General features: G+C 38.2%; 1 protein-coding gene across 4 annotated transcripts in view; it reads left to right on the top strand.

Annotated features, from left to right (window-relative positions):
- PIGU (phosphatidylinositol glycan anchor biosynthesis class U) overlaps positions 1–19,502 on the top strand; it is an 88,843-nt gene continuing 69,341 nt past the window's right edge. For 2 of the 4 annotated variants that reach the window (XM_079128301.1, XM_079128300.1), the window contains exons 1-4: positions 25–169; positions 15,644–15,708; positions 18,163–18,222; positions 19,158–19,220. In XM_079128301.1, the coding sequence (XP_078984427.1) occupies positions 40–169; positions 15,644–15,708; positions 18,163–18,222; positions 19,158–19,220 (318 nt within the window). In that variant the 5' untranslated portion in view covers positions 25–39. Of the gene's footprint in view, positions 170–15,643; positions 15,709–18,162; positions 18,223–19,157; positions 19,221–19,502 lie in introns of all 4 variants that reach the window. The other 2 variants (XM_079128298.1, XM_079128299.1) reach the window with 2 other exon arrangements.

Below are 19,502 nucleotides of genomic sequence, written 5' to 3'. Positions count from 1 at the left end.
CGCTTTTTCCTTCCCGCCTGCGCGCCCGCCTCAGGTATCATGGCGGCTCCCTTGGCCCTGGTGCTGGTGGTGGCCGTGACCGTGCGGGCGGCCTTGTTCCGCTCCAGTCTGGCAGAGTTCATTTCCGAGCGGGTGGAGGTGGTATCCCCACTGAGCTCTTGGAAGAGAGGTGAGATCTCCGGCTGGAATGGGCGGCTAGACCCGGCCCGAGCTATCATGGCCTCTGTGAATGGGAGGCGGGTGAAGTGGCCGCAAGGTTCTCAGGAAATTGACCTATTCGTGGTGTCTTTAGACAAGTGAGGGCGCTCCTGTGGAGCGGAGGGTGTGTGCGGGAGGTGGTATGAAGTTTGGACTCAGGAGACTGGACCATCCAAAAGGTGGGTGGCAGAGGGGGCGTGCCCCACTCGCTGTTCTGAGCCCAAGGGCGTGATCCGTGGAAGGGTTGGGACAAGAGAAGAGGGTTCTGTATGGAGTAGAATGTGAAGAGCTTCCGAGTTTGGAGCGGGATCACTAGCAGTGATCCACAGTGTAGCGGAGGGCGTGGGGGACCGGAATGAGGGGACCGAGCTCTTAGCGTTCTGAGAGTGCCTATAGATGTGCTTAGTCGCCTCTTCCCAGTCTAGTTTTTCCTACTGTTTCTTATTTCTGTAAGTTCTTCATCAGACTTGTTTTATGCAGGCGACTACAGGGAGACACAGAAATTGGGCTGAAGGAGCCACAGACAAAAAGTGTACATCCTGTGTCCTTCCAGTTCTTTACTTGGTGTCCTACCCTTGGATAAACTGCCCCTCCTTTTCCGGTTTCCTAAGGCCGGAGTTTGCCCAGACTCTTGAAGAATGTAGAATTTGCAAAAGATTAGAGAGAAGGGGAGTCCCAGGTAGCAGAATTTAAACAGGATCAAGAAATGTTCAAGGATGTGAAATGTCCAAAATAGGGAAGTAAGGAGGTGAGTGTTGGGTTTGGGCCAGAGTTTGGTAATTAAAAAGATAAAGATTAAAAAAAAAAAAAAAAAGATTTTTTTATTAAAGTAAAATAAATATGCAGTGTACAAATTATAAGTGTAGATAGAGCTCAGGGAATTTTTATGACCCATGTACACCATGTAGCCATCACCCCAGAAGTCCCTGTCTCTCCTAGAATTTTAAATGATAGAATTTTAATGTTTTGATGTTACACCATAGACATTTTGGAATGGAGAATGGTAAAATGAATGCGTGTTTTAGGAATAGGGTGAAGTTCCTAACTTAGTATATATCAAGGTAAGCCTTTTATGTGCCTTTTCTCATTTCATCCTCAGTAATTCTGTGTTGTAGATGAAGAAACTGAGACTGAAAGAAGTAATCTACACAAGTTTCTCAGTTGGTGAATGGCAGTGAAGATGGTTGTAGTTCATATGTGAGATGGGAAGAACTGGGATTTGTTATCTTTGCATGTAATTTTCATTGAACTGGATTGAAGACATTTAGATCTTGATTTCTTGTGGATTCCAGAGAAAGACCCTCCTTCTGCATTCTTAGCACTTTAGACATATCCTAATTAAGAATATTTCTCATCTTATAATTATTTGTTTCTATTCGATTTTCCCTCTACTATGAGCTCCTTGAAAGACTTTGTTTTATTCATTCCTAAGTTCATTGGTGTTTGGCATAGAGCAGGCACATAGTTAAATGTTGAATAAGTATGGAAAAAAAGATAGCATTAAATTTGTTATTTATAGTATAGGCAGATAAAAGGATCCAGGGATGAGGTATTATTGTGTGGTAATTAAGGGTCTGGAATCTCAGAAGTAGTCTTTCTCTGTTTTGCCACTTTCTAGCCATGTGACTTCTTTCTTTTTCTTTCTCCTTCCTTCCTTCCTGTACTGGGGATTGAACCCAAAGGTGCTCTACCACTGAACTACATCCTCAGCTTTTTTGTTTACATACATACACACACACACACACACACACACGCACACACATATTTATTTTAATTTAGAGGCAGGTCTCAGTTGCTTAGTGCCTCATTTTTTCTGAGGCTGGCTTTGAACTTGTGATCCTCCTGCCTCAGCCTCCCAAACTGCTGGGATTACAGGTGTGTGCCACTGTGCCCAACTGTTTTTATGTATTTTTAAAATTTTGAAACAGGGTCTAAGTTACCCAGGCTACACTGGAACTTGTGATCCTCCTACCTCAGTTTCCCCGAGTAGCTGGGATTACAGGCAAGGGCCACCACACCCAACTAGCTCTAGAAAATAAGAAATTATAATACGTATCCCATTAAATGAGATAATCCATATTGAAGCTCAGCATGATATCGAAAACCAGAAAGTCTAATTAGGAGGTTTTAAGTTTAGATACTAGGAGGAACAGTGCTGACATTGTTAAAAATAGTTGAGTGAGAAAGGAAAGAGCAGTAAGTGTTAGATGTGTGTGTAAGAAGTTTAGATCTGGAGCTTGGGGCCAGAGGCAGGGCTAGAGGGAGAAAGATTTGGTAATCACCCATCATTTAGATCTGATTAAGTCAGGATAATCAATCGTCTTATTACAATATCTATAAGTATCATTTGTCTTCAGAATATACTTTAAATGGGATAGTTTTAAAAGCAGGTGATTGTATTAAGCCCTAAAAGGCAGGCATTTAAAAATACCAAAGTAGGAACCCTTTTGGTTTCACCATGTCATTATGAGTTCTTTGACCAGTTCTTTGGGCAAAGGGCCCTGAATCCAAATATATTTTGATTGGCTGTAATATGGGCTAATTATTAAAAATGAGAACAAGTGAGAAGTTGTATCCTTGGCGGGGATGATTGTTGTCTTTAAATGTCTGAGGGGTTTTAAGTCAGTATATTATTCTTTCACAGGTGGATGATAGAATCCCAACACAAACTGGTCACATGCAATAAAAAAGAAATTTATTAGCCTTCATAACTGAACAGCCCAAGGATAGACCTGACTTTGGGATCCTAACTGGATTCATCCTCACTGGATCCAGAGACTCAATGATCTCATGAGATCTAATTTTTTCTCCGTCTTGGCATTGGCTACATTCAGACCGTTTCTTGCCCAATAAGGCAAGAGTGACCACTGACTTTATATCCCCTTAGTTTCAAGTCAAGTGGAAATACAACAAAAACCTTGGAATTGAATCACATTGAACTGATTTGGGTCATATACCTATCCTTCAACTAGTTACTCTGATCAGTCTGATTCTTGGAAAGGAGGCAGCCTCACCCAAAATAGGATGAGTATCCAAAGGGAAAACTAGGGTGCTATTTCTAGAAGAGGGAGAAACTGAGATTAGGCAGGCAAAAACAACAGTTATTAATTAAAATAGAAGAGATCTTTTCTGTTACCCATTTCTACAAATCCATCAGTTTGATAGTATAACTAAAGTAAATATAATATGTATACATGAATTTCCTGTTTGATGAAATACAAGCACTGGCTTCTCAGTCCAATACAAATAATAAGAAATTAACACTGATATAATGTTTTCTGCATGTCAGGCAGTGTTCTAAGCACTTTAGTATATTAATAAACTAAACTCTATGATTGCCCATGATTCCAATACTGTTGTTCCACCCATTTTATAGATGAGAAAATGTAGGCACAGATTAGGTCACTCACCCACAATCACATAGCCGATAAAGTGTGTGGTATCCCCACTGCTGCCCCCAGCAGCCCCCACAACTGGTATTGTGCTTTACCACTGAGCCACATCCTTAGCCCTTTCTACTTTTTTTTTTTTTTTTTTTTTTTTTTTGTGGTGCTGGGGATTCCTTTCTACTTTTTATTTTGAGACAGGGTCTCATTAAGTTGCTGAGGATGGCCTCAAACTTTCATTTCTCTTGCCTCAGCCTCCTGAGATGCTGGGATTGTAGGCATCTGCTACTACACCTGACAAAGGTTTCTTTCCCATTTATTTATTTATTCAATCATTCTTTATCAGTATGGACCTATGGGTGTTTATTTTATAATCCATGCTATTTTTATTATTCAAATTATTTTGGTTTTGACCATTGGGATCTTTCAGATTGATTCCTTTGTCCTTTTGACATAATTCTCTCTCTCTCTTATTTTTAAAGTACTTAGTTACTTTCTAGAGCCAGAAGATGCTCCAGATTTAGCTTGTATTTTTCCTTGGTTTACTTCTGAAATTGATTACTTCTCCAAGGAACTCTGGCTCCTTTTATTGGAAAATGTTTTTTAAAAAACAAGATCTGGATGCTAGGTGTGTTCATTGCTATTGGAATAACTGCTTCTTAATGCCCTCCAAGAAGTATAAGAATACCACTGCTTTTGAACAAGCCGAATGTTTGCCCTTGATATGGGAAACTCAAATATAATGTTTGTGTAATTCTAGATAATATGATTTCATTATTATCCATAGGAAAATTACACAAGTACACCGAGGTAACTAATGGGATGTGTGCTTCACAGGATAATTATCATTTAAGAGTTCAGAGTCTGTCAAAAACACAACTTGTTTGAAAATAGTAGGCCATCATTAATTAATTCTTATGGTCAACTATCCCAAAATAATTATTAGATCGTAGTCCCATGAAGCAAGAAATGTTATCAGTTACTCTAGTGTACTTTTCACAGATTTTATTTTGGAATGTAGTCCTGGAAAAAGAGTGTCTTAAAGGTCCCAGTTCTTTGGGATTTTTTTGAGTTTTTGTGTTTTTCCACAAACAGGCTTTTTGTCAAACTGACTTTAAAATGTTCCTAGCATAATCTCAGTGAAACATAGTTATATTTACTAGAATTTGGCAGTCCCAGTTATTCTTTTAAACATAGAGTAGATTCACTATTATATTCTAAAGAGGATTTTGGTACTCTTTATCTCAGATGTCCCCAAATGTACAGTAGACCAGGAATTTCACCAAAATAAGAAAAATGACAGTGTAGGAAGCTAAATATATTAAAAGTATTTTGAGTTCATGCTCTTCCAGTACTTTTTAATGTTTTAGTAAATTGTAGTGTTTTTTTGAAGTGTTTTTACACAAGTTGACCCTTCTCTCCAGATCACTTATCTATGAGGCATTGTGATGGTTTCATCAATCGTCAAGTTAGCTGAGTGCTGCCAGCTTGTAATCCCAGGGGCTTGAAAGGCTGAACCATGATGATCATGAGTTCAAAACCAGCCTCAGCAATGCTGAGGCACTAAGCAACTCAGTGAGACCCTGTGTCTAAATAAAACATACAACATAGGGCGAGGGATATGACTGAGTGGTCGTGGGCCCCTGAATTCAATCCCTGGTACCAGGGAAAAAAAAAAAAAAAGCCAAACCACATTGTAGGCACTTGTCAGAATACATGAACAAATTTATTGATGTACTTTAGCAAAAGCATTGAGAGAAATTACATAGAGAAAGTTGATTGAAAGTTGTGTAATCCTCTGATATACTTGGAAATCTCCCTCTGGATTAAACCAGAATAGTATAGAGTGTGTTTTCAAACAGCCTCATATTGGTCCCCTAAAGAGTTGCTTTTACTGCTCAGTAGAAAGAAGCCACTGACTTAGGTTGAGGATGCCTCATGAGTGGCCTGATGAATCATCTCCTTGGGTGTACAGTAAAGCTGTTGGTGAAGGGTTTAATACCTGTGTTATGTAGCTTCTTAAGGAATGTTCTTTCTCGTCCTAGCATAAAGTACCATTTGCATTTGTCTCAAGCACCAGGCTTTGTTTTTGTTATATTGCCACCATGAATTGTGTAACTGATTAGGTTTCCTTCCTTAGGCTGGGTCTATAAAGTTTGATGTTGTATGTATGGCCTGCACATTACAAATACATAGTTTTTTTTTTTTTTTTTTGAACCAGCTTTGTAATTTTGATTTTATTTTACATTTATTTTTTAAAATATTTTTTAGATGTTGATAGACCTTTATTTTATTCATTTATTTATATGTGGTGCTGAGAATTGAACCCAGTGCCTCATGCATGCTAAGCAAGTGCTCTACTGTAAGGCCCCCAAAAAGGAAACCCAAGCTCTGTCCCATGGATCAACGGCAACCCCAATCAACCACAAGAGGTGTCACTTGATGCAAACCGCAAGAGGTGTTTATTCCAGTGCGCTGGGACCCGACTCATGACTCACGCAGGAGTCCAGGAGTCGAGTCCCTAGCAGAAAATCTTGTAGGTTTATAAAGGCAGAAACCACACATCGGGAGGGGTTGCACATGAAAGGGGGAAAAGGGGGAAAAAAAAAAAAAGGAAAAATGGGGAACAAAGCTGCCGGGAAATTTCAAAGGGGGTCTGGGTTTGCTGATAACATACAACATGTTTCACAATGTTTTACAACAGGGTGTAGATTCTGGTCAATAGTTTCTGGTAATCCTACTGTTTGAGCACTATCTGGCTATCAGGCTCAATTTACCCTTTTACTCCCTGTTTGGGGCTATTTCCTGGAACAGCTTTAAGGGCTTTGTTCCCATTACTGGGAGGGAGACCTTAGGGAGTTGAGAAAAAACAGACAGCTTAAAAAAATGTCCATTCTTTCATTTCCCCATTTTCTTTTCTGGTAAGTTCTAATCATGGAACTTCTGTCTCTATATACTCTTCTCTGAAGCTATTTCCTTGGCGGAGGGAATGGTATTGTTGCCTGAGCATTAGTACCTGTACAGCACTTACTCTCTCCCTGATGAAGGTGACTCCGTGAAGGAGGTGTTCAGAGGGTTACATCACCCTTGGTTGTTACATTTGGCTGCTGTAAGATTTTGCTGTACAGTTATCAAATCCCAGGAGGAGGTGGGGCACCAATAAGTGTTGCCAGTAGTTTCATACCCCCATGCAGAGCAGTAATAATGGTCTGTACCTCCGCATGTCCTTGCCATATTCCGTGACCTCCCATCCCGGGGGCAGACATAGAAAGGGGTCTGTTTTAGATTGTCACGGGAGCGTGGGTAGTTACATCCTGGGCTGTACCCTTCAACTAGGCGGTATTCTGTTCCCCCAAAAGGCCTGGGTGATGTTGGCCAACGTCTATGGGCCTCCTCAGAAGTCAGGGTAGGGGTATCCCAATTATCTAACCCAGCTACTAAGGCACAGATGTCTGGGGTTAGGGACGGCCACCAAGCCCAAAGGGCTTCTCCCTGGTGGCGCTCCATATTATATCTCCAGTCTGGGAGAGGACTTGCCATGTTAGTCGTTGGGGGGCATGAGGGTTGGGACTACTTATCTACTTATCGGCGGGAGGTGCATCAACAGGAGCAGGAACACGGTGGATGTGGAGCTTAAGGGGGTTGTCCAATTTTTCCACTTTCCACGTTGGGTCTGGTGGTGGTGCAGGCTTGACATGCAAAGTGTGAATCCAGGCGGCGATGCCATCGACTTTTCAGGCAGGCAAGAGCCCAGGGGGCACCAATTAGCAGCCCCTTGTTTGCAGTCCTTGATAAACAGTCCTTGATAAAGGCAGGTAAATTTGGTAATCAATGGCCTCTGGAGAGCCTTGACATTCCATTCTTCCAGGGGCAGTCTCCAACTTGCAGAGGCAGATGACTTTATGGCTTCATTTCCTCAATTGACCCGATTCCCTATTTCTACACTAACTACCTGTCCTTAATTCTGGCTTCATTCCCCCCTTTAGCTGTAGGAACCCCTAACTGCTTGTTAAGGAAATGAAAATGGGCATCGGTCGTTCTGGCTGCTTTGAAGCTGAATGGGGGCAGCGAGGGGCAAGCAGTTTGGAGTTCCTTCTTTTTTTAAAAAATCGGGTCAATCGAGGGGTCCCATGAAGAAGCCTGGTTGGGGAAGAGCAGGTTGTAAAGTCATCTGGGGGTGGGTGCTTCTATGATAGAAGAACAAAAAGACATGAGTACTGAAATGAGATTAGTACAAAGTAAATGTTGCAGCATCTGAAACATGCCACTGAGTATCATGAAAATGACAGAAGTTAATCTCTCACCAGGAGGTGGAAGAACTGAGAAATTGTTCCCATAACTAGGCCTAGCAAAGGCTGGAGAGGACAAGGCCTTTATTTGGGGACTTGAACATTGTCCAGGTTATCAGGAATGTAAACACAACATTTAACTCTTAATGTCATAGATGTCCCCAGAAAATATAGTTAAGCTACTTAATGTCATCTGATTTTGTAAAATATCCCTTTATTGGTATAACCTGTGTTTAATAGAGATCTCTATACTTCTGTTACTTAGGAATAGATAATCATACTAGCAAACATAGATTAAGTCTACCTGTGTAGCTTAGGAAGGTCTGCAGGCCTTAAACTGACTAAAAACTTCTGACTCTGGCAGTTTCTCTTGATAGTTATCAGGCACATTTGCTGAAGAATCTTTTTTTCATTTGTAGCTTCCAGTCTTTATTCCAGTGGGCTAGTACAAGTGTACATCTTAAGTTACATTTATCTATTATTTCCTTTAAATGCCCAAGAATGGCTATATTTTGGTTTTAACTTTTGCTGGGTATCTAAGATCAAGCTGGTCAAATTGACCTGGTTCCTGTCTTGTTAGAGTCAGCTGAGTTCCCACAGGGGTCACTCGTACAGAACTTAAGAGCGGCTCCTTAGCTCCACCAGTGACTTTGATTAGGCAGGGTCTCTTGATGAGGTGACTTCCTTTAGAAGCATCAAGGGATGTTTGTTTCCCTTTTTCCATGACCCTCCTCTGCAGCAGATGTACTGGGTGATTTTTCATCCTCTAGTCTCAACAGTCTCCTTGATCAGGAGGTTGTGTGACCCAGAGTTGCAACGCTCCTTTGAGAAGTTCTCTTATTCCCTGGGTTTAGGCTGACGTTGAGGGCAAGACCCAAATATGGACTTTTCTTGACCTCTGTATTTAACTCCAATCTCTAAGTTTGATCTTAATTATCCAGCAAGCCAGTCTCACCAGTCATAAAGTAAGAGCACTGGGCTTTAACTTTAATGTCCATAACTTTACAGTTATTTACCCTTTTATCTAACTGGAGTCTGCATTAGTACTGGAAGTCACCACTATCTGTTCTATAGGTGATGGCTTATTATCACAAATTACCTAGGTTGTGTGTTCTTGAAGCAGCTACTTCTGTAAAACATTAACAGGCAACAGTTTTACTAAATGAAATTAGCAAGAGTAAAAATATATTTTGTTTGTATAATAGCTATCTTGAATTTTGACTGAGAACCACATTATATCCCCTATTTGAGATCACACTACTTTTACAACAAGAACCAATCTTTTGACTATAACTTTAAATAAGCTGAAGTCTGGCTTATTTTGGAGCCATTCTACACACAGTGAGGTGGGAGGCAGAGCCTTATCTCAGGTAAGGTGTGGCTCTTTACAAATCTTAAGTGTTCTAATTCTGATGTTGATCTTTGCTTCTTTCTTAAATGTCATTTTAAGAAGTTTACATATATTGTTTCCTGAGTCTATATGAACACTAGTTAAAACAATTTAACATTATATCTAAAACATGAATTAAAGAAGGCCTGAGAGAGCTTTTAACTTTCCTTTTGTGTGATAAAGTGGCAAAATGTTTTCATGTTTACAATATGAACCTTTAAACAAGTCAGGCTCTAACATTTATAAATACATTTATATTTGAAATTTTTTATCTCAGTGTAAAAAGTAACAAATTTTACATACACCCTATTGATAACAGGTCCTATAATAAAACATTAAATGATAGAAATAAATCCCCAATAAAATTTACTCTTTATAAGTTTAAGATTACCATTACAGACAAGTTTAATCTGGAGAATAGCAGAGCTTGATAAATTCCCTACTTTAAAAACTTGTGTACCTGAAAAATATGAACACATTTAATATACAACTAGTGACCATTTCACAATTACCTTGACACTTTTATCTTACCAAATTTAGTTTTTAAAGAAAAATGTAGACTCTGTAACATAGTACAATAATCTAACAGTTGTTTAACCATAATTGTATAAACCCCTAATTTTTAAGACTAATTGTTCCAAAGAATAAAACTTAATAGACAAAGTTAAGAGTAAATTAGTGTTTCTAAGAAATCCTTGTCATTTTACCATATAGATTAAACTTTGGTTTATATCAGAACGTTAGTATTTCACTTTAGGAAAAACCTTAAATATTTTTAGCTGTCTCACATACATATAACCAACTTAGTTACACACAAACTTGTTGAAACTTGCCCTTTACTTACACAGACTTCCTTAGCACTTACTTAGACCCTCATGTATTTCATCACACAAGCACTTTCTTACCCAGAAACATTTCCTTTTCCCTTTTACTAAATATATTTCCATACCCAGAACCTTTTATTTTCTTTTTTCCTTTCTGTCGACACCTTTTTGTTTACATTCTGAAACAACTCTTATGAAATTTCTGAATTTAGATAAATTACTCTATTTTAATAAGATTAAATATTCTGTTGTTTATAATACTCTAATTGAAACAGTTGAAACTTTTGGGACCCTTTGTATATAGAATTGCACTTGTTAGGACATAACTCTTAGTAACCTTGTTTTTAGTTTAGTGATGACACAAAGCAAGTTTAAACCCTTTTATTTGCCATCCTATGAAAACACCAATAATGTTTAAGTATGATACCCCATGGAATTTAAGGAGTTAAAAGTACTCAATGTTATTTAACAATTAGCATTTTAACTTTGTAAATTAATCAGATGTCTCTACAAACACATTAGAGTAATCCCATACATGTTAACTCTAATTCACTTATTCTGTAAAAACCAAGATATCAGACAAGTGTCCTGTACAGTATTTGCTGTCTCTTTCCTGTTGAAGTCCTAGAAACAATTGATATTAGACACTTTATTAACATCAATATTTTATTAGCTTGACCACCTAGAGACTTGTGAGTTATTTTCAAAGACATTTTGCTTTTATTAGTTTACCCAATTTGAACCTTTTTAAATCACGTGAATTAAAAGTATCTGGATCCATTTTTAAATTTTAATTTTAGGAGCGCTCAGTTTTGATACAGACAAAACATGACATCAGACAGCACAACATACAATAACACAAAATCAAGGCCTTGTAACTTTATAGGTGCAATGTAACAGATGTTCAAAAACTCTAGTTGAATAAAAATAGAACTGATCAAAAAATCATGAGTTCAAAAAAACATATAATTAAAAATATAGCATTTACTTTGCTGGAGTGTTTTTTTTTTTTTTTTTTTTTTTTTGCGGTGCTGGGGATCGAACTCAGGGCCTTGATGCTTGCAAGGCAAGCACTCTACCAACTGAGCTATCTCCCCAGCCCGTGCTGGAGTTTTAAAGACTCTTTTTACCTTTTCTTTCCCTGGGTTTGAGACCGGTCTCCTACTGAGCCTTTAGGCTTCTTTTATTTATATTTCAGTGTAAGCCTTGACTGAGATCTGGAAGGATCTAACAAGTTTTAACAGAAACTTTGTGTCTAAGGCATTTTAGCCATCTCATCAGGACAGGTTGGATGTTAAAGAAAATTATGAGACCTTATTTTTCATTACTTTTGAGACTGAAGCTACTTTGCTAAGTTACCCTTCAGAGCTGTTGGGAGGGGGAGTCCAGAGAAGGAACCTTTGGGGTCCACCCGAGAGTAGCCGGGCTGAGAACCCTGCAGTTGTTCCAACCCTTCCTCCACCTTGTCCGCCACAAACACACAACAGAACCAGAACCAGACGGGCGCCAATCTCTGATCCACCAATTGAACCCGATCAGTGCCCTTACTGACTTACCGACGGAGACTACCAGGCGTCCCTGGCTCTCCTCCACCCTTAGGGCGTCCCCTAGGGCTGCAACCTGTGGCCCCCCAGGCACGTCTACCGACCACTGTTCGGCCACTCTCACAAGTCACCGAACGGTTGCCACCGAAACTGAAAGCGCGCTCACAGAACCAGACCAACTAACAAACACAAGACAAAGACAGACAACTTCGGGGTACCCCTTCTTACCTCTAAGGTCGACTCCGCGGATGAGGGGGGGGCCGTCTTATCCCGGGCGAGCCCCCAAATGTAAAGCCCCCAAAAAGGAAACCCCAACTCTGTCCCATGGATCGACGGCAACCCCAATCAACCGCAGGAGGCGTCACTTGATGCAAACCGCAAGAGGCTTTTATTCCAGCGCGCTGGGACCCGACTCATGACTCACGCAGGAGTCCAGGAGTCGAGTCCCTAGCAGAAAATCTTGTAGGTTTATCTAGGCAGAAACCACACATCGGGAGGGGTCGCACATGAAAGGGAAAAGGGGGACAAAGCTGCCGGGAAATTTCAAAGGGGGTCTGGGTTTGCTGATAACATACAACATGTTTCACAATGTTTTACAACAGGGCGTAGATTCTGGTCAATAGTTTCTGGTAATCCTACTGTTTGAGCACTATCTGGCTATCTGGCTCAATTTACCCTTTTACTCCCTGTTTGGGGCTGTTTCCTGGAACAGCTTTAAGGGCTTTGTTCCCATTACTGGGAGGGAGACCTTAGGGAGTTGAGAGAAAACAGACACCTTAAAAAAATGTCCATTCTTTCACTACCTCTGAGCCACAACCCCAGTCCTGTCCCCTATTTGCTTTTAAAAATGATTTTTCTTGTTTCTTTTTAATAATTACAAAATACTTCATGCTCATTACTAAAGAGTCAGAAAAATTAAGAAAGGATAAAGGAAACATTTTCTATAATCTTATTACCCAAATATGGTTATTGTTAACATTTTAATGTTTACTTTTCCAGGCATTTCTTATTGCATGCATATTCATTCTCAAATAATTAATGAGTGCTTATACAAATTTAAAATAAAATTGTATTATATTTTACATGCTATCTTATGATCTGCTTTTCATTTAAGACTATTTCATGGACAGCTCTCTTTCAGTAAATATAGATGTGTACTTTGTTTTTTAATTTTAACTCAATTTTGAAGTCATTTTAGATTTTCAGAACTTTGAAGAAATAGCACATATAGGGCTGGGTTGTAGCTCAGTGATAGAGTCTTTGCCTAGCACATATGAAGCACTGGGTTCAATCCTCAGCAACACATAAAAATAAATAAATAAAATAAAGGTATTGTGTCCATTTGTAACTAAAAAAAAGTACATAGACTTCCTGTTTATCCTTCAACCAATTCTGATGTTAACATCCTATATTACCATAGTACAGTGCCCACACCAGATTAACAATGATTCAGTACTATTAAAAAGTTCTTATTAGAAAGTTCCCACTTTCCTATGAATGTCCTTTTTCTGCTAATATCCAATCTGTGATCTCACTTTGCATTTAGTTGTTTTTTCTTACTCTATTCCAGCGTGGGACACCTGCTCAGACTTAATTTTTTTTTTTAGAAGTCGATAGACCTTTTTTTATTCATTTATTTACATGTGGTGCTGAGAATCGAACCCAGTGCCTTACACATGCTAGGCAAGTGCTGTATCACTGAGCCACAACCCCAGACTTAAATTTAACCCTCAGACTTAAATTTTTAGGAGTATTGATTAGTTATTTTTTTCTCTTAATTTGGATTTCTTTGATGTTTTCTCACGATGAGATTGAGGTTATGCTTTTTTGACAAGGGTATCACATTTTTGGCATGAAGGCCACAGAAATGTTCTTATCTGCATCTCAGTTAATCGTATCAGGAAGTACTTGGTGTTAATATGGTTGACATGTTATTAATGATGTTAATTTTGGTCACATGTTAGTGAATGTCAGGTCTATCTAAGTGAAATTATTTTCCCCTTTGCATATACTGTTTTTCACCTAATTTTATTCTGTTTTTAATTTTAATTTTTGGGGGGGTACTGGGGATTGAACTTAGGGACACTCAACCACTGAGCCACATCCCCAGCCCTATTTTGAATTTTATTTAGAGACAGGGTCTCACTGAGTTGCTTAATGCCTTGCCATTGCTGAAGCTAGCTTTTAACTCACAATCCCCCTGCCTCAGCCTCCCGAGTTGCTGGGATTACAGGCGTGTGACGCCATGCCTGGCTTACCTACTTATTTTAGTATCCACCAATGACAGTTACTGCCTTTCACAATTATTTCAGTAGTTCAAATAGTGATTTTTCTTTTCTGTCTTTCCTTCTACACTTGATGCTTAGAATTCTCTATAACGATAGCTTTCCTTTCTATTTCACTTATTTATTTATTCAAGTATTTATAACTGTAATTTTTAACTCTAAAGTATCCCATCAAATATATATCAGTGTATTTAAATAAATTTCCATTGATGGACACTGGGATTATTTCCAATTTTTCAGTACTCTGAGCACTGTACTGAGCACCTCTTTTTTTCTTTCTTCAGTGTTCATCAAGTTTATTGGAACATGCTCAAAGTTTTATTGAAACATATTCAAACCCATTTCTGTATGTCTGTGGCAACTTTAAAACCATATGGCAGAGCTGTGTAGTTACAACAGAGGCAGTATGGCCCACAAAGTCTACAGTATTTACTGTTTGGCCCTTTGCAGAAAAGAGCTCTACTGTAAAGTAATACCTTTCATGCCAACAGAGAACACAGGGAGTTGAGAGATAAAATTGCTAAGAAAGGGATTGTTTCATTGTAATTCATAAATACAGGTATTTATTTACTTCACAAGTTTTTTTTTTTCTGTCTCATTCAAACACTCCTCAGATTCTCCTTGGTACTGGCAATCAATATTTTCATGCTACAGATCACATTATTTTTAATTTTTTTATTTTGATTCATTGTACACAAATGGGGTACAATTGTCATTTCTCTGGTTGTACATGAAGCAGAGTCACACCGTTTGCGTTATCATACATGTACATAGGGTAATGATGTCCATCTCGTTCTATTATCTTTCCTTTCCCCCCACCCGCTCCCCATCCCTCGAACATACCTCTTTGGGGACTTGTCCAATTATTTCCTTAGGTTAAACTGTCTTAAGAACTATTATCTGGGCTGGGGTTGTAGCTCAGTGGTAGAGTGCTTTCCTCACATGTGTGAAGCACTGGGTTTGATCCTTAGCACCACATAAATAAAATAAAGGTATTGTGTCCATCTACAACTAACAAAAAAAAAGAAAAAAAGAACTATCATCTTAGAATCTAAAGGCAGATACCTAAAAAGTACATATTGCCCTGCAGAAAAGCTAGTACAAATGTCACCCAGTCAAGCAGAATATGAGAATGACTGCTCATTTCCCCACACTGTGGACATTTCTCACAGGCTTCTGATTTGTCATATTTTGGGGAATGGGGCAGAACATACATAAATGAACAATTTTTAGAGTGGGTAGAAGCTACAAAGAAGTAGAAGGAAGTTTATAGTTTAACATAAAACTTTCTCCTAGACTAGGTGCAGTGGCACATAACTATAATCCTAGCAATTTGGGAGCTTTGGCAAGAGGATTGTAAATTGAAGGTCAGCCTCAGCAATTTAGCAAGGACCTAAGCAATTTAGAAAGACCCTATCTCAAAAAAATAAAAAGAACTAGGAATGTGGCTTAGTGGTAGAGCACCCCTGGGGTTCAATCCCCAGTAACAAACAAACAAAAACTTTCTCCTAATGAGTACTGTCCCACAGTGGAAAGGGATGCTCTGTATGAGAGAGAGTTCCTCATTCAGAAATGTTCAACTAAAAATTTGCAGCCACTTTCTGGGGATGAGGTAAAAGGGATTAGATAAATTCTGAGGCCCTTCTTGGTCATGGTAATATCTAACATTTCAGTTTATGATTATCTGCTCTCTGAAGTCTGAGTAATGTGAATATCTTGCTTTTCAGTGGTTGAAGGCCTTTCACTGTTAGACTTGGGAGTATCTCCGTATTCTGGAGCAATATTTCATGAAGTAAGTGTTCTTACTGTCTTTTTGGGGTATTAAGAGTGGTTTACAGTCATAGAAACCAAAGCCTAACCTCTGTTTTGTATAAACATTTAAAAGGATCTATTTTTGAAAATCCTATTTGGAAACAACCCTTTTTTAGATGTCCTCTGGATAAGAAGGTAGTTTCACAGTTACTATAGGAATGATCCAGATTAAGATTGTAACTTGGAGAAACAGGTAAGACTTCTGTGGAAGTAACTTTTTAATGGCAAATAAATTGTAACCATGAATAGGTGGTATGCAGAGTGGCATGTAAATTGGTTCTTTGAAACATGCTTTCCTATGAAAACTTAGGGCAATGTTAGTTTCTTAAAAAGCCCACCAAAGCTTATTTAACCTATAAAATTAGTTCTTAAAATTAGTAAAAACACTCTTAATTAGGTCACCATAATTTCTTGCTTGGGTTATTCCAACAGCTTCCTGACAAGTCTATCTCAGTTCAGTCTTGCTCATTTACTCTTTTTTTTTTTTTTTTTTTTTGGCACAGTATTGGGTATTGGACTGATGGCCTCTGCTCAACTGTATCCCTAGCCCCTATTTATTTTTCTGTTTTGAGACAGGGTCTTGTTAAGTTTCTGAGGCTGACCTCAAACTTGGCAATCCTCTTGCCTCAGCCTCTGGAGTAGCTTGAGATTATATATTCATATACCACTGAGCCCAGCTTCATTTATTCTTTAATATGCTTTCAGGGCCATTTTTCTAAAATGTGAATCTGATTTTCTCATTGTTTAGCTCAGCTCCTTTAAATACTCAATCATTGACCTCAGGATAAAATCCAAATACCTTCAAGGAGCATACAAAACAATCTAGACCCTCCTTACCACATTGACCACATTTTTCCCAGTATTTTTTCTATTTTTTTTTTTTTTTGTCCATTTTTTTTAAAGTTGGTAATGGACCTTTTATTTATTTGTATGTGGTGCTGAGAATCGAACCAGTGCCTCACATGTGCTAGGCAAGTGCTCTGCCACTGAGCCTTAACCCCAGCCCTGTCCATGTTTTTCTTAAATTGGCATATTATAGTTGTAAATAATGGTGGGATTTGTTACTACATATTTATACATGCACACAATATAACAATATATTTTGGCCAATATCATTCCCCAGTATTTCCTTTTCTATTCTTTATTGGTCATTTCTTTTTTCCTTTTTTTGGTAGCAGGTATTGAACCTAGGGCACTTAACCACTGACCCACATCCCTAGCCCTTTATCAGAATTATAGTCATGCACCATGGTGCTGGCCTCCCTGAGATAATTCTAACATATCCACTGCCACTGGCCTCCCTGAAATAGTTCTAACCTACATTCATATGTTACAGAATATGATACTATGTCATGTTCTCTACTACCTAATAGTCTTTGCTCATGCTGTTGTCTCTCTATAAAGGGCCACTCTTCCTTTTTTTTTGTGGTTGGCTCTATTTAGATATTAACTTAGACTTTAATTCCTCCAAAAGCCATCCTCCATCACCTTAGACTAGGCCCTGGGTTCAATCAATGTCCCCGCAAAGTTTGTGTGTGTATGTGTGTGTGTGTATATATATATACACATATATATATGTGTGTGTATATATATATATGTGTGTGTGTATATATATATACATATACATATATATATGTGTGTGTATATATATATACATATACACACGCACATACACACACATATACATATGGTATTTATAAATATATATATAAATATATACATAAATATATACACACATACACTTATACACACATATATAGACTTATGTGTAGAAAACTTACAAATATTTGGAGACTGAACATTGTACTTTTTTTTTTTTTTTTTTTTTTTGTGTTTGAAATTGAACCCTGGGCATCACACAGGATAGGCACATGCTGTACCATTGACCTACATCTCCAGCCTGTATATTTTAAAGTAGTCTCAAGAAATGTCAGTAGAAATTAGAATATATTTTCAACTGAATAATATTGAAAAACAAACAACTTACCAAAACTTATGGGCTGGGGTTGTAGCTCAGTGGCAGAGTGCTTGTCTAGCATGTGTGAGACACTGGGTTTGATCCTCAGCACCACATAAATATAAATAAAATAATGGCATTCTGTCCAACTACAACTACAAAAAAATAAAAAATAAAAACGCTTGTGTGATATAGCTAAAGCTATAATCAGAAGAAAATTTATTGCCTTAAATAATAAAAACTAAAATATCATGAATAGCTTTGTTATATTGTTAGTTCCAGTGGCCCAAAATGGTCCAGGGTACTAAATTATTTGCTCTTATCTGTACATCAGCCAAGTAGTATAGAACACTATTCCAAGAAGGAAACAGATAAACATATTTTTGCTGATGGAAAGTTTTTCCCCCAACTCAGGAAACTGTTAATTCATAGTAGGGTTTAACTTAATTTTTTTGCATGTTTGTTTTTCTCCTGCAGACTCCATTAATAATATACCTCTTTCATTTCCTAATTGATTATGCTGAATTGGTATTTATGGTAAGTAATCTTTCAGACAAAATCAATATATATATATTTTTTTAATTTTAAATTTTGCTGTCTGTTGTTTTTAAGGAAAAATCTGCCTTATAAGCTTGGGAGGTTCTCAGAAAATAAAAGTAAAATTTTATATCTTTAGTTCGAAATCATTGAACTGTGGCAGAATTGTGATGTGAGGAATAGTCTCCGACTTCCGACGTGTTCCAATTCCTAATTCTTTAGAACTTGGTTTCTGGATTATGTAGTCTTGAATTTTCTAGCTCCAAGATTCTGTGTGCTTTAATTGTGCCAGTATAGAGGGCATCCTAAGTTTCCTAACTGTTTTGCCTAGAGATTCTGTGAAGAGGATGTAGATCTAATGGGACTTTTAGGAGGCAAGAATCTTGAATATTGAAATGACAGGACTGTTTATGAGAGCATAACAGTTTGAAACATTTGTCTAGTTTATGGTTGAAAAATCTGGGTCAAGAAATTCCTAGGGAGCTAGGGAAGAGTTTCAGTGGTAGAGCAAGCCTGGCATGTGTGAGGCCCTGGGTTTGATCCCCAGTACCAAGAAAAAAAAAAAAAGGGAAATAACCTAAGAAGTCTGCTGAGGTCTTTAATAATTATATTGGCTGCTATTTATTGAGGACCTTTATTTTTGTACTAGGCACTTACATGAAGCTTGCAAAGCAGTGGTATTATTCCCATTTCGTAGAAAACTTAAGTAACTTACACTTTTAGGACAGATGTGGTACACAAGATGAAAGTGGGCTTAGATGAGTCCTAATCTTCAAGATTTTCCAGTTAGACCTCCCTGAGTCTTACCTTTTAGTAGTCAGAATGAGGATTGACATCCTGCCTGACTCTATCCTCCAGAACTCTAGGGCCTGGCAGCATTCCATTATCGCTGCATTAACTGAGTTCTCTATTTCCTTTTACTTTTCTCTTGACAGATAACTGATGCACTCACAGCTGTTGCCCTGTATTTTGCAATCCAGGACTTCAATAAAGTTGTGGTAAGTAATTAGTGGATGGGAAAAACTGGTGGAATTTAGTAACCTGCTGGTCTTTGTTATTAAGAAGAATAATAGTCTTGAATTTTCTAGCTCCAAGAAAAGGTCCTGTACCTTTTAAAAGCTAAGAAGTAGGAGTGAAGCTTCTGGTTGGTTCAGCTATACTTGGGATAGCAAACCCAAACCACAAAAGTGTTGTACTGATAGATCCAGAAAAGTTAGCTTAAATCTATGTAGCTTATTATTATCCATATACACCTGTGCAAGTTGAGATTTTCAGAACAG

This window comes from Sciurus vulgaris, assembly GCF_902686455.1.
Source record: "Sciurus vulgaris genome assembly, chromosome: 2".
NCBI lineage: Eukaryota > Metazoa > Chordata > Mammalia > Rodentia > Sciuridae > Sciurus > Sciurus vulgaris.
This window is presented reverse-complemented; position numbering and strand designations above follow the sequence as displayed.